The sequence below is a fragment of the Scylla paramamosain genome, chromosome 40 (genome assembly GCF_035594125.1).
Source record: "Scylla paramamosain isolate STU-SP2022 chromosome 40, ASM3559412v1, whole genome shotgun sequence".
NCBI classification, from domain to species: Eukaryota; Metazoa; Arthropoda; class Malacostraca; order Decapoda; family Portunidae; genus Scylla; species Scylla paramamosain.
Genome location: NC_087190.1, coordinates 12,536,604 through 12,551,603, shown reverse-complemented (window position 1 = coordinate 12,551,603; position 15,000 = coordinate 12,536,604). Strand labels below are relative to the sequence as shown.

At 39.8% G+C, this 15,000-nt stretch overlaps 2 protein-coding genes across 4 annotated transcripts in view; both read left to right on the top strand.

The window, feature by feature from the left end:
* Positions 1–1,895, top strand: part of LOC135092462 (glutamyl aminopeptidase-like) — a 19,352-nt gene extending 17,457 nt beyond the window's left edge. The window contains exon 19 of the mRNA XM_063990974.1: positions 658–1,895. Within this exon, the coding sequence (XP_063847044.1) occupies positions 658–816 (159 nt within the window). The 3' untranslated portion in view covers positions 817–1,895. The remainder of the gene's footprint in view (positions 1–657) is intronic.
* Positions 1,896–2,311: 416 nt separating this feature from the next.
* Positions 2,312–15,000, top strand: part of LOC135092463 (chloride channel CLIC-like protein 1) — a 15,257-nt gene continuing 2,568 nt past the window's right edge. The window contains exons 1-11 of one of the 3 annotated variants that reach the window (XM_063990975.1): positions 2,312–2,465; positions 4,591–5,622; positions 5,899–5,990; positions 6,781–6,897; positions 7,864–7,986; positions 8,957–9,079; positions 9,466–9,633; positions 10,354–10,502; positions 10,659–10,798; positions 11,257–11,435; positions 13,423–13,515. In XM_063990975.1, the coding sequence (XP_063847045.1) occupies positions 4,701–5,622; positions 5,899–5,990; positions 6,781–6,897; positions 7,864–7,986; positions 8,957–9,079; positions 9,466–9,633; positions 10,354–10,502; positions 10,659–10,798; positions 11,257–11,435; positions 13,423–13,515 (2,106 nt within the window). In that variant the 5' untranslated portion in view covers positions 2,312–2,465; positions 4,591–4,700. The other 2 variants (XM_063990976.1, XM_063990977.1) reach the window with 2 other exon arrangements.

Genomic DNA, 15,000 nt, shown 5'->3' with positions numbered 1-15,000 from the left:
TCTCTCTCTCTCCTTCCTGCCTCTGTGACCTCCAGTTTTGTCTTGCTTACCTCTTTCATGTTGCGCCTAATTCCTTCTCTCTTTCCTTCGATCTTCTTTCGTTTCCAGTCAAACCATAATCCTGTTTTCTGTTTATCTTTCCATGCTTCCTTCACACAATTGTTTTCCCTCCTTCCTTCCATCGATCCTTTATCATTCTTTTTTCATACTCCTTCTACATTCAGTCAAATACACCTTAATCTTCTCTTTTCTTCCATTCTTCCTTCACACAACTTATGTCTCTCCTTTCTTCCTTCCATTGTTCCTTTACCATTCTTCTTTCACACTCCTTCTACATTCATTCAGTCAAACACCCCTTAATCTTTCTTCTTTCCTTCCATTCTTCCTTTACGCAACTCCTTTCCTTCCTTTCTTCCTTCCATCGTTCCTTTATCATCCTTCTTTCACACTCTCACATTCATTCAAACACCTTAATCTCTTTCCTTCCATTCTTCCTTTACGCAACTCATTCATCTCCTTTCCGTCATTCCTTCACGCTATTTTCATTATTTTATCCTTCCAGCTACTTACATTCATTCAAACCCAGCTTCATTCCTTCCCTACACATTCATTTCCCTCCCAGACACACGCGCCCCTCATTTCTCTCCATTTCCACAGGTGAAGGAGTTCTTTGAGCAGTATCCTGAAGCCGGGTCGGGCGCCAGGTCGAGGAAGCAGGCCCTGGAGGAGCTGGAGGGGAACATCAAGTGGGTAACTCAACACGCAGATGACCTCAATGCTTGGCTGGTGAACTGGAAACATCAACAACATCCATAAAGTTAATTAGATTTCCTTAACGTAGCGTAGATTTTCCCATTCCCCAGTCATATTGTCATTGTTTAGTGATAATGTTTTGTTTGGTGTAGGTCTGATGCCTTGGAAATACGTAGGTAGATTTTTATCCCCACTTTGCTCTTTTTTTTGTGAAGTTGGTTGTGTTCGCGAGTGTTTTGCTGTCTTGTTTTTTTTTTGGTTGAGTCTGGCAACGGTTCGTGGGTGTTGTGCGTGTTTCCAACGGTGCGTTTTTGTGATTGCGGTTATGGTTTGACAGTCTGACGGCCTCCAGTGTATGTTATTAGGTTTTTTTTTAAGGGTTTTTCATGATTCTAGTAATTATTCAACAGATTTTAGTGGAATTTGCAGTTTTCAAGGATGTTTTCTTAATCATAGTGGAAGTTATTGTGGTTTTCTGGGATGTTTTCATGATTTTACTCGTTTTAGTGAAATTTGTTATTTTTCAAGAGTATTTTCATGTTTCTAGTGACAGCTTAACAAGATCTCCAGCTGTGTCGCCGGTGAAAAACACCCATGCAAACTTTATTTATCCTATATGGCCTTTGAAAACAACCTAGGCGAGAGAGTAAAACAATGAAGAACACAAACAGTAATTGATTCAGGTAGTGTTAAGTTTAAAGTTGTAGTGAGTGAAAGGAGTTGTGTTAGGTAGTGTTGTTTGTAAGTTGTCTGTTGTAGAATTCCTTGAGTGTTAAAGTGATGATGATGATGTTATTGTTAATGACATAAATAACTATTCTCTCTCTCTCTCTCTCTCTCTCTCTCTCTCTCTCTCTCTCTCTCTCTCTCTCTCTCTCTCTCTACAACAATAAAATCATCAATCTATCTATCACACACATACACATACACACACACACACACACACAAGACAAACATACCTATATATAAAAAAAAGACAATGCAGTATTCGCAATGTATGTATATCCTGTATATGTATAAAAGTCATATTTATCTCCTGGGTTTGGGAATATTGTGCCCTCGGTGTGAATGCCGACTTTCTGGCAACTCTTGACCAACTGAGATGGAGAATGGAAGAAAGAAATGAAAAGTTGCTAGTCTTATGTTTTGTATTTTTGTCCTACTGGGAGTTATTCTACGTATTTGTCTACCTGTCTGCCTGTCTACCTGTCTGTTTATCTATTTTTGTATATCTATGTCTGTCTCCGTCTATCTATTTCTATTTTTCTATCTATCTATTCATCTGTTTGTCTATCTGTCTGTCTGCCTACCTGCCTGTTTATCTATTTGTATATTTGTATATTTCTGTCTGTCTTTCTCTGTTCATCAGTCTAAAGTCTATCTATTTTATCTATCTGTCTTTTGGCGGCACTCTACAGAAAAAAACTATTAGTAACAGTATTAATAAGAAGAATGACGATGATGATAATAGTAATAACAACAACAACAACAACAACAACAACAACAACAATAATAATAATAATAATAATAATAATAATAATAATAATAATAATAATAATAATAATAGTAAATAGCCACGTGACAAGATCAAGATCAAGATGTAAACAAGCGCAGGGAAAACCAACGGCCATTCAGTTTTTCACAATTAATCCACACCAGAGCCTTAGCATTCCACCGTGCACCGCTACATCACCACCAAGACTGCACGTGGGGTGAGTATAGTGCCATGTTACTCTTTATTTACTGTTTTATGTGGGTGACGTGACGGACGAAATTCCCGCCGCCTTGTCATCGTAATTTCCTGTTATGTGACGGTGTGTTGTTGTTGCTGTTGCTGCTGTTGTTGTTATTGTTGTTGCTGTTGTTGCTGTTGTTGTTGCTGTTGTTGTTGTTGTTGTTACTGATGTGTTTTAGTTCATACGAGGATTGCATCTAATAAAAGAAATAATAGCTAATTCAGCAGTTAACATTTCGCTATTTTTGGTGGTAAGAGGTGGTTGTTATCCCTGTTTTACCTTTCCCCACCATAAAATCCCTCTTCTCCCACCAGCTCCCAACACTGGAAGGGGGGGAGGGGTGGTAGGAGCTGATAATAATAAGAAATACAGCCAATGACTTAATAATTACCAGTAAATAAGTAAATAAAAAAAAAAAAAGAACGAATGATAAGAATAATCTGAGTTGCGTTATCAGCTTCCAGTCACGGTGCGCTGTGTTCATCCTGTGTGCTGTTACTGCTGTTTGTGTTACTGCTGTGTGTTTGTGTCTAATTGGTCGAAAATGAAGGAATTATTAAGTGAAGTGTAAGATTAAAGGGTATGCTCATCTAAAATCCTCAAGGAAAAGGTGAGGGTGTGTGTGTGTGTGTGTGTGTGTGTGTGTGTGTGTAGGGGTGTGCCTTTTCTGAAGGTGTTGGTATTGTATGTTATTTTTTTTTTTTCATTATTTTTTCAGTTTTTATTTGGTTTGTATTATTTTTTTCATTATTTTTTCAGTTTTTGTTTGTTTTTCTATTTATTTTTTTTTTTTTTGCCTTTTATTTATTTATTTTTTCTTTTTTTGTCTTTTATTATTTTTCAGCTTGTATTCATCTTTTTATTATAATTTTCGGTGTCTATGCCTTCTTCTTATTTTTTTTCAGTCTTGTCTCCTTTTTTTATCATTTTTCAGCATTTATCTTTGTTTCTTTATTCCCCCAAGTGCAGCGAGAGGGTTCTAATTTTGTCAGCGCACACCTGTACAAGCCGCCACTCCCCCTGGTCGCTGGAGGGCATGACGATGACTTTTGGTGTCCATCGCACATAAAAATTGCTCTTTCAATCTGGACAACACCTCTTAGCAAGTCACTTTTGCCAGCACATCTTTCTGATTGTATGACATTTCTTCATCAGACTCGCCATTTTGCCGTGTTTTGCACATTCCGACTTACCGAGCGCGCAAAATGCTTTAATTATTTGCCGTAACTCACTTCATATATGGGATAGCCAGCTTTGGTTGACGCCGCCAGATTCACCAGTGACTATAGAATCAAGATGTATTGTAAAAACTTGACAAAACAAAAAAGGAAATTGATATTACGACGATTTGAACTGTGAGGATTTAAAAAAAAAATATTACGTTTAATTACGCTTTCTATTTTCAACAGTTAATGAGTTATTAATCTGAAATATATTTTTGCATTACGTAGAAAAAACTCTCGTGAACATTTTAATAAGAGCAGAATGCAGATAAACTTCCATATATTGAAAACACAGACTCATTTATAGCAACATGTCACTTGCTGCGGTGTGGCATGTGCAGGTGGGCTTCGTAGGACCACAGCTGTGCCACACGTCTAAATTACAATCCTCCAGCCGCAGTGGGAAGGTGCTTTAAGTTCCTTTGCCTAGTTATTTTTGTGTTTATCTTTATTTTTCATTATTCTCAGTGTCTTTCACCTTTTTTATTATTTTTCAGTGTCTGTGTCTTTTGTTTATTATTTTTCTGCATCTCTTTTTATTTTTTATCATTATCTATACTATCTGTTTGCTGTTTGTTTGTCTGTGTCTACTATCTTGGACACCATCACTTGCTCTACAGCCACACCCAACCTCGGCACTGTGAAGAATTTACAAAACACACGCTTTATCATCACTAACATTCTCATAAACACTTAACAGAGACACCAAACATTGCTTCTGCCACTTATAATTATTTCCCATCCCAGTAAAACACTTAAATAAACTAGACCGTATGAAAAAAAAAAAAAATTTAAAATACGCACTTTCTTCGCCTTATCATTTAATTAATTCACTCACATCATCCAGTCACACTTAAATAAAGCACCATCACTTTCAGAAATTCCGTGAGGCGTAAAACCAGACAAGAACCACAAAGCCAGCTGAGGGACAGAGAGGAGGAGTAAGACAGTCAACCAGCAGCCGGGAGAGGAAACAACCGTCACACAGATGAGGCTGGTGGAGTGGCTTGGAGGTGGAGGAGGAGGAGGAGGAGGAGGAGGAGGAGGAGGAAGAGGACACAGCAGAGAGGATGGACAAGGACAGGAAAGAGAAGGAAAACATAGCAGAATAGATGAGAGGGAAGGAAAACACAGCACAGATGAGAGAAGAGAAAGAGAGGAAACAGAAGGAAAACACACAATAGAGAATAAAGGAAAATGCAAAGGAAAAGAGGAAATTACAGAAAGACATACAAGAGAAGAGAGAAAAGAAGGACAAGAAGAAAAATGCAATGAAGGGGAGGAGAAAGAAAGGAAAGATAGCAGAACACATGAACGAGAAGGGAAACAAAGCATCAAGGAAAGAATAGGAGAGGAAAGAGAAGAAAAACACAGCAAAAGAGAAGAGAGAGGAGGGAAAAATGAAGGAGAAGAAATTAGACAAACACACATGAATGAAAAGAGAGAAGAAAGAGAACAAAGAGAAAGACAACAAGGAGGAGGAAAACAAATAAGAGAAGAGAAAGGAGGGAAAAACAGAGAAACAGATGACAGAGAAGGAAAACAAGGCACAGAAGGAGAGGAAAGAGAAGGAAAACCTATCAGAAGAGAGGAGATAGAAGAAAAACACAAGGAAAAAGAAATGAGAGGGGGAAAACAAAGAGAGAATAGGGAAAACTACAAAGGATTAGGAGGATGTGGGGGAAAATTACTCCTGGTTTTGTTGATGGTGGTATTTGTAGCAGTAACAGCACAGCCTAACCCTTTCGATGAGGATGATGACGAGCTGGCATTTTCCCTCAACCGCCTGTACAGAGACTCCAAGGATGCCATAGATCCCCACAACATGCTGCCGGAGCCGGGGGGACGGAGGTACACTGGCCGGCCTCGGGGCATGGCTTGGGGTCCGGGGGAGGAAGATACAGAGGAAGGTAATGGGTTTTGCTGTGAACTTGTGGTTTAAATTGACTTGTTTGTCGTATGTAAGCTAAGGTAAGATAGCCTAACATAATCTAACCTAACCTAACCCAACTTAACCTAATCTAACTTAATCTAACCTAACTTGACCTGATCTAACTTAATCTAACCTAACTTAACCTAACCTACTCTAACCTAACCTAACTTACTCTAACCTAACCTAACTTAACTTAACCTAACCCAACCAAACCTAACCTAATCATTATCTAAGTGCAGTATTCCTCCCGCAGCACCACCAGGCAGTGAGGGGGAGGAGGAGAAGGCATCTGGGGAGCTGAAAAACTGTGTAGGTCGTCTCATCTCCCTGCAGAACTCCCTTGAGGTGAGGCAAGATGTTGACTTCTGAGTGTGTGTGTGTGATTCACCTATGATCGTCTGGTGGTCACCCAGCCAGCCGTTCCCCTACAGAAAGAGCTCAGAGCTCATAGTGACTGATCTTTGGGTAGGACTGAGACCACCGACACACCACACACCAGGACAGCGAGGTCGCAACCCCACAGGTTACATCCCATACCTGCTAGCTGCTAGGTGAACAGGGGACACACATTAAGAGGCTCACCCATTTGGTTGTGAGCCGAGTGTGTGTGTGTGTGTGTGTGTGTCATTGTCATTGTCATTCTGGCCTGCTGTGTTGCCACTGGAATCATGAAAACACCTTGAAAATCTCTTTGAAAATTATTAGAACATGTTAAACTGTTGCTGGAATAATGAAAACACCCTTGAAAACCCTGTAACTTTCATTAGGGCCTGTTGAACTGTAGCTGGAATAATTAAAACACCCTTGAAAACCCTGCGGCTTTCATTAGAGCATACTTAACTGTCACCAGAATCATGAAAAATACAATACACTTGAAAACCAAAATAACTCAAATAGATAGATAGATAAATAGATAGACAAATAGATGGATTATACAACTTATGTTTCTCCTCTTTCCCTCCTCTCCTTCCCTCCCTCCCTCCCTCCTTCCTTCCTTCCTTCCTTCCTTCCTCTGTCCCTCCCTCCTCCTTTCCCTTGTCAACACTCCTTCCTTCCTTCCTTTATCAACACTCCCTCCCTCCCTCCCTCCCTCCCTCCCTCCCTCCCTCCCTCCCTCCCTCCCTCATCAACACAGGAGGAGCAGGCTACATCCCTCAAGTTACAGAAGATGCTGGCCAAGGAGGGCGTGCTTGATCTACAGGCTTTCTACAGACGCGCAGTTCAACATTTATGGAATACTCTGAGGCTGCAGGTGCGTGTGCGTGTGTGTGTGTGGGAGGGGGAGAAAGTTTGTTTGTTTGTTTGTTTGTTTGTTTGTATTATGTTAGTATGTGTGTTTGTTTTTTGTTTTTTTTGGAGGGGACTGGAATTATGTTGGTTAGGTTAGTGTGTGTGTGTGTGTGTGTTAGGTTAAGTAATGCTACTTCAGGGTACAGATAAATCGGATTAGGTTCGGTTAAATTAAGCTTTGTTGAGGTACAGTTAGGTTAGGTTAAGCTAGGTAAGCCAAGATAATTAGATTAAACTCACATTTATAAAGTTAAAAATAAGCCTCTCTCTCTCTCTCTCTCTCTCTCTCTCTCTCTCTCTCTCTCTCTCTCTCTCTCTCTCTCTCTCTCTCTCTCTCTCTCTCTCTCTCTCTCTCTCTCTCTCTCTCTCTCTCTCTCTCTCTCTCTCTCTCTCTCTCTCTCTCTCTCTCTCTCTCTCTCTCTCTCTCTCTCCATAATACAATAAACTCCATCTTTAATCTGTAGCATCGCTGTGTTAATTTGTTTTCCTCTCGGCTGGTCCATTAGAGGTCACCACAGCAGATCATCCTTCAACACACTGGGTCCGTGCTGCCCTGCCCTGGCACACCACCACTTGTTTAGCCACCCTCTCTACACCCATGAATCTCCTTGGCCTTCCTCTTCCTGCTGACAACACAAGAGAAAACAAAGAACAAACACACCCGAGGGACAATAACGCGCGTTGGTTTGTGTCCATGTCCGGCGTCTTCCTTCCCCACACATGCCTCACCTTTTCTGATCCACCCGCAGCCGTCTTAGCCTTGCCTCCCTCGCCTTACCCCCAAACCAGCGCGTGCTTTCTCCCTCAGGTCTTGTTGTCCTTTATTTTCCCTCGTGTTGTCAGCCCAAAGACAGCACCGCAACATCCTCACCTCAGTTATCTGTTATTGGTGCAGTTTCTATCGCCTTACCCACTCCGTCTGCCGCAGGAGGCCCGGGATATCCTGAAGGAGGGAAACGCAGCGCTGGTGAGGCAGGTGAGCGTGAGGATAACACAGGACAACTTGGAGGCCCTGGATGACTACCTGAAGAGCAAGGCTGATCCACATAAGGTGAGAGAACGGCTTGGAATTGATTAATGAGCTTTTTTGTTAAGTTTCCCTGTAATTAAGTCAGGTATGGTCTGTGGATTGCCTAAAATGGGAGTTAGATTGTTTAGTTATTGTTTTGAAATGTTTCCTTGTGTTTTTTTTTTTTTTTTTTATTCTATATCCACTGCCAAATGTTGTACAGCTTAGAAATTGGGAAATGTATGCCTTTTTTTTCTTTTCCTTTGTTGTGAATGCTTGTAAACCTTCTTTTTTTTCCATCTTCTTGCTTGTGTTAACCTTCTTTTTTCCCTCTTCTTTGTTGTGGCTGCTTGAAAACCTCCTTTTTTTCCCTCTTCTTTGTTGTGTAAACCTTCTTTTTCCTCTTATTTCCTGTGTAAACCTTCTTTTTCCTCTTCTTTCCTGTGTAAACCTTTTTTTTTCCTCTTCTTTGTTGTGTAAACTTTCTTTTTTCCCTCTTCTTTCCTGTGTAAACCTTTTTTTCGCTCTTCTTTGTTGTGTAAACTTTCTTTTTCTCTCTTTCCTGTGTAAACCTACTTTTTCCCTCTTCTTTCCTGTGTAAACCTTCTTTTTTCCTCTGCTTTCCTGTGTAAACCTTTTTTTCCTTCTTCTTTGTTGTGTAAACCTTCTTTTTTTTCTTCTTTCATGTGTAAACTTTCTTTTTTCCCTCTTCTTTCCTGCGTAAACCATCTTTTTCCTCTTCTTTCTTATATAAACCTTTTTTCCCTTTCCTGTGTGAACCTTTTTCCTCTTCTTTCTTGTGTAAACCTTCTTTTTTCCCTCTTCTCTCTTGTGGCTGGTTGTAAACCTCCTTTTTCCCCCTCTACTTTCTTGCATCAGCCTCCCTTCATTACCTGTGACAGAGAAGCAGCAGTATATTAGTTTCCCCTGTATTCTTACCACACCTTACCTTGTTGATTAAGGAGCTGACAGCCCACCAGGTGACAAGCAGTTGACTAATGACCATTGACAGGTTGATGAGTTCCTGCAGCAAGGGTTCACGCTGGAGACGCCGCCCTCTGAGTCGTCCCCGTCACTCCTGCAGTCAGCCGTCACCCTAGGCCATGCTGTCATCCACGCCGGCAAGAGTCTGGAGGTCAGTGGTCATTCTCACCCTTAATTGATGTGTTTCTTGTAGTTGTAAGTCGTTTAAGGGTGTTTTTTTAGTGCTAGAGCTGTTTGTGGTTGTTACTCTTGTTAAATATTGGAGAAATTTTTTTTTTTACTATTTTTAATTTCACTATGGTATGGAATATTAATCTGATACATCTCAACCTAACCTAACTTAAGCTTACCAAACTTAACTTAATCTAACTTAACCTAACCTAATTTAATTTAACTTAACCTAACCCAACCTAAACTTAACCTAACCTAACCAACCTAAACTTAACCTAATCTAACCTATCCTAAACTTAACCTAACCTAACCTAACCTAACCTAACTAACCTAACCTAAACTAAGCTAATTGTGTTCCTCCCCCAGGTGTGGCTGTGCATGCTGTGTGGTGGCTTTGTGGTGCTGGCGATGTGGGCTGTGGTGCTGTTCGTGAGGGACATACAGAGGGAGCTGCGATGGGGCTGTGTCCTAGGCATGATGGCTACGGTTGTTTTCTTCATCTGCTGTTTGTGGCACTGGAGGCACATGTACAAGGTGTGTGTGTGTGTGTGTGTGTGTTGTTTGATATATAAAGATGGTGTGTGTGTGTGTGTGTTTGTGTGTGATTGGTTTTATAAGATTACAGGCATTTTACTTGTGTGTTTGTGTGTGTGTTTGTGTTTTGATTCTTTCTGCTGATCTCCTTGTCATGTCCTCTCCCACACAGCATCCCCAGGCCTTCCACAATCTTCCCATTGGTCTCCTTGTCCTGTTCTCCTCCACACAGCATCCCCAGTCCTTCCACAATCTTCCCATTGGTCTCCTTGTCCTGTCCTCCTCCACACAGCATCCCCAGTCCTTCCACAGTCTTCCCATTGGTCTCCTTGTCCTGTCCTCCTCCACACAGCATCCCCAGGCCTTCCACAGTCTTCCCATTGGTCTCCTTGTCCTGTCCTCCTCCACACAGCATCCCCAGGCCTTCCACAGTCTTCCCATTGGTCTCCTTGTCCTGTCCTCCTCCACACAGCATCCCCAGGCCTTCCACAGTCTTCCCATTGGTCTCCTTGCCCTGCCCTCCTCCACACAGCATCCCCAGGCCTTCCACAGTCTTCCCATTGGTCTCCTTGTCCTGTCCTCCTCCACACACCATCCCTAGGCCTTCCACAGTCTTCTCATTGGTCTCCTTGTCCTGTCCTCCTCCACACAGCATCCCTAGGCCTTCCACAGTCTTCCCTCTACCCTCCACACAGTCTCCAGGTCCTCTCTCTCCACCAGATGGCAGAGTCGCGGCGCCATGCTGAGCTGGCCAAGAGGGGCTACACTGGCATCCCTGAAGAGTGCCAGCCGGGTGCCAGGTCCTCAGCTGGCAATGTTTATGATTGGGTCAAGGTCAACCTCTTTGGCAGTCCTGATGTCTGTGAGAAGTAAGTGTGTATGTGTGTGTGTTTTGAATTGTGTATTTTTTTTTCTTCTTAGATTACTGTGTGTTGTTTAAATGTACACACACACACACACTACCATTCATTCACTCCCACCACTGACACCCCCTTCACCACCCCTCCTCTCCCCTCTCCCTACAGGTACTTTGAACAACTAATGATTGATGCCATTGAGGAAATCACGCCAGGGATGGTGATTGCTGAAACGGTGTCCAGGTTCCTCTTCCAGCCCCTGCAGCACCTCGGGACAGAGAGCGGCAAACTCACCACCAATTTTTACAGTAAGTGTGGTGGTGGTGGTGGTGGTGGCGAGGGGATGGTTCAGGTGGAGAGTGTATGGATGGTTTGTAAGGTTGGTGGAAGGGTGAGAGAGAGGGTTAGGAGGGGGGGGGGGGATACACGAACACTAAATAACTAGTGAGACAGGAAAAATTATCAGAATATTTAGGAGAGAGAGAGAGAGAGAGAGAGAGAGAGAGAGAGAGAGAGAGAGAGAGAGAGAGAATAACAAACAATTTTAAACACCAAATAACTTTATAAAGGAAAAAAAATATCGAGAGAGAGAGAGAGAGAGAAAGCAAACACATAAAAAAGACTCCACGCAAATAATAATGATAATAATAATAATAATAATAATAATAATAATAATAATAATAGAAAAACAAACCATTTCAAATCTTAGTAATCTACAATAGTCTACCCTCCACCACCCTTCCCCCCCCCCCTCCTCTCGCCACAGAAAACGTGCCGCCGGCGTACCACCTGCATGCCACAGCGCTGTTCCTAGGCCTGCTGGTGGTAGTGCTGTTCTACGGGTGTGCTTATGGCATTGACTTCCCCCTGGGGCTTGGCGGCTACCGACCAATGGCAAGGCAGGAGTCGACGTGGGGCAGGGACAGGGCGGGGCTAGGACGGGAGGTGAGTGTTTTGTTTTTTTTTCTTTCTTTTTTTTTTCTTTTTTTTTTTGGGGGGGGGGTGTCTATATGCGTGGCTGTTATTCTGTATGTTTATATATATATATATATATATATATATATATATATATATATATATATATATATATATATATATATATATATATATATATATATATATATTTTTTTTTTTTTTTTTTCTTTTTTTTTTTTAAGGTGTCTGGCTTTTTTTTAGAATGTTTGTTTTAAAGGGTGTGTACGCCTGTTTGTTTGTTTGTTTTTTACGTTTCTTTTTTTGTTAGTGCTTGTATTTATGTTTGCTTATGACGGTACTGTCTGTCTGTCTGTCTGTCTGTCTGTCTGTCTCATTTTTCGTCTGTTCTTATCTTCCTGTTTTTGTGTGACCTGTTTTCTTTTTTTTATTTATTTCCAGTTGTGTTTATATATATATATATATATATATATATATATATATATATATATATATATATATATATATATATATATATATATATATATATATATATTTTTTTTTTTTTTTTTTTTTTTTTTTTTTTTTTTATGTAGGAAGGACACTGGCCAAGGGCAACAAAAATCCAATAAAAAAAATATGCCCACCGAAATGGCAGTCCCATAAAAGGGTCAAAGCAGTGGTCAAAAATTGATGAATAAGTGTCTTGAAACCTCCCTCTTGAAGGAATTCAAGTCATAGGAAGGTGGAAATACAGAAGCAGGCAGGGAGTTCCAGAGTTTACCAGAGAAAGGGATGAATGATTGAGAATACTGGTTAACTCTTGCGTTAGAGTGGTGGACAGAACAGGGGTGAGAGAAAGAAGAAAGTTTTGTGCAGCGAGGCCGCGGAAGGAGGGGAGGCATGCAGTTAGTAAGATCAGAAGAGCAGTTAGCATGAAAATAGCGATAGAAGACAGCTAGATACGCAACATTGCGGCGGTGAGAGAGAGGCTGAAGACAGTCAGAGGAGAGGAGTTGATGAGATGCAAAGCTTTTGATTCCACCCTGTCTAGAAGAGCAGTATGAGTGGAACCCCCCAGACATGTGAAGCATACTCCATACATGGACGGATAAGGCCCTTGTACAGAGTTAGCAGCTGAGGGGGTGAGAAAAACTGGCGGGGACGTCTCAGAACGCCTAACTTCATAGAAGCTTATATATATATATATATATATATATATATATATATATATATATATATATATATATATATATATATATATATATATATATATATATATATATATATATATATATATATATATATATATATATATATATAATCTATTGTCCTAATTTCCATGTGCCAAACGTGTTATTAATTCTCTTTCATTCTTGTTTTCTTGCTTTCTTTCTTTCTTTCGTATTTCCATTTATCTGTTTATTTCTGTATTTCATTATTTTTCCATTGTTACTTTCTCAGTATTAATTAGCTTGTATAAGATGAACGTATTAGTCATGTGTTTCCTTCTATATTCATTTACTATCGTGTATTTTCGTTTATTTTTCATTTATTTCATATATATATATTTCTTTATTTCCTTATATATATATATATATATATATATATATATATATATATATATATATATATATATATATATATATATATATATATATATATATATATATATATATATATATATATATATATATATATATATATATATATATTTATTTATTTATTTATTTATTTATTTATTTATTTATTTATTTATTTTTGTCTAGTTGCATGTCTGTCTTGGTGGTGTTCAAAGGGTAAGGTGTGTGTGTGTGTGTGTGTGTGTGTGTGTGTGTGTGTGTGTGTGTGTGTGTGTGTGTGTGTGTGTGTGTGTGTGTTATTTTTTTTTCATGTTTTTTTTCAGTTTTTATATCGTTTTCTTTAGTTCCAAGTAATGTGTGTGTGTGTGTGTGTGTGTGTGTGTGTGTTAATCTTTCACGGTTTCAGTGTCTGTTGTGTGTGTTTCTCTCCTGCGCAGGCGGTGGAGCAGCTGAATAGAGACAGAGAGAAGTTTTTAGAAGAGTCAAGGCGAATGCTTACTGACATAGCCAAGGCAGCTGAGGGCACGAAGGTATGCTAGTAGTAGTAGTAGCTTCCTTTTCTTCCTTTATTATTATTATTGTTGTTGTTGTTGTTGTGTTTTATTTATTTTCCTCTTCTATTGTTTTTTTACGCTTATTTTTCTTTTGTTTTTCTTTTGTTTTTTTCCGTTTTTTTTAATATTTTTCTTAACATTTGTTTTCCCATTTTCCCTCTACTCCGTCTTCATCAACATCTCGCCCATACCCTTTCTTTTGTACACAACACTGTAAATATAACACCAGAAACATTAGAGCAACTTTCACGAGTGTCCCCTAAAAAAAATGAAAGAAAACGGGTGTCCATGTCGCGCCGGGGGAGGGGGGGGGAGTTTATTGACGTATGCTGCTGAGTGTCATCATGTACACATACATCAGCTGATCGCTTGTAAACATTGGCAGCTGATCACAATAACAATAACACGTGGGTGGATCATTCATAACAAATGTCTTTTTTTTTTTTATTTAGTTATTGTATTCCTTGTTATTTCTTTCCTTCTTTCTTTCTTTATTTATTTATTTATTTATTTCTGCATTTTTCTATTTGTTTTGTCTATCTATTTACCTATTTATTTTACGTAATTAACACCTTATTTATACTATTGATATACCCATCGTCATTTATTCATTTTATTTATTTATATATTTACTGATTTATGTAATCCATTTATCCATTCTTGAGAGAACTAATACCATAGTTATTTCATTGTTATATTCGTTGTAATTTATTATTCATTTATTTACTTCATACGCGGATAGATTACATTGCGTCAGGTTGCGTAATATCTGTTGTGCTTCTGAGTAAAGGTGTCCAACAGAAATGTGAACACAGTTGTACGGTTGCATTCTGTAATCTTGATCGTGGTTTTGAATATATGTGTGACCTTCCATTGCTCTCAAGGCTTTTATTGTCGCAATTCCTGTAATGGGAAAACACGATAGAAAAAAAAAATTACACGACTAATATATCGACTCTTGGAATTAAAAAACGTGAAAAAAAAATAAAAAGAAGAATAAGAATTGCAAATAACCAATATCCTTGCAATTAATCCCTACACACATTATAACAAATATACCCGTAAATCCATCTTCAATTTGGTACCCCGTTAAAATATTTCAAAAGTTCCCGCTCTTCCTGTCAGCCGCTCTACTGACCCGCCCCTCCTCTTCCCCTCCTCCTCCCGTAAGTACCTCGTTTAGCACTCTCTGGGGCCGCCTCGTTAGCCGTGCACGTGTCTGGGGACTTGGTAGGAGGGCGTGTAGTGGTATAAGGCGCGGGGAGGGTATGATAAAAGCGTAGGATGCGTAGGACTGGCGTGTAGGAATATATGGATTAGTGACGTTTACAGTGTCCTTGAGTCCGGAATGTCCTACAGCTTACATTAATTGGTTCTAAGCCTATTTCAACCTGCACCAGCCTCATTCCAGCCTCACGTATCATTTTCTAGCGTTTTCCTGCCTGTGTGAATCAATACCAG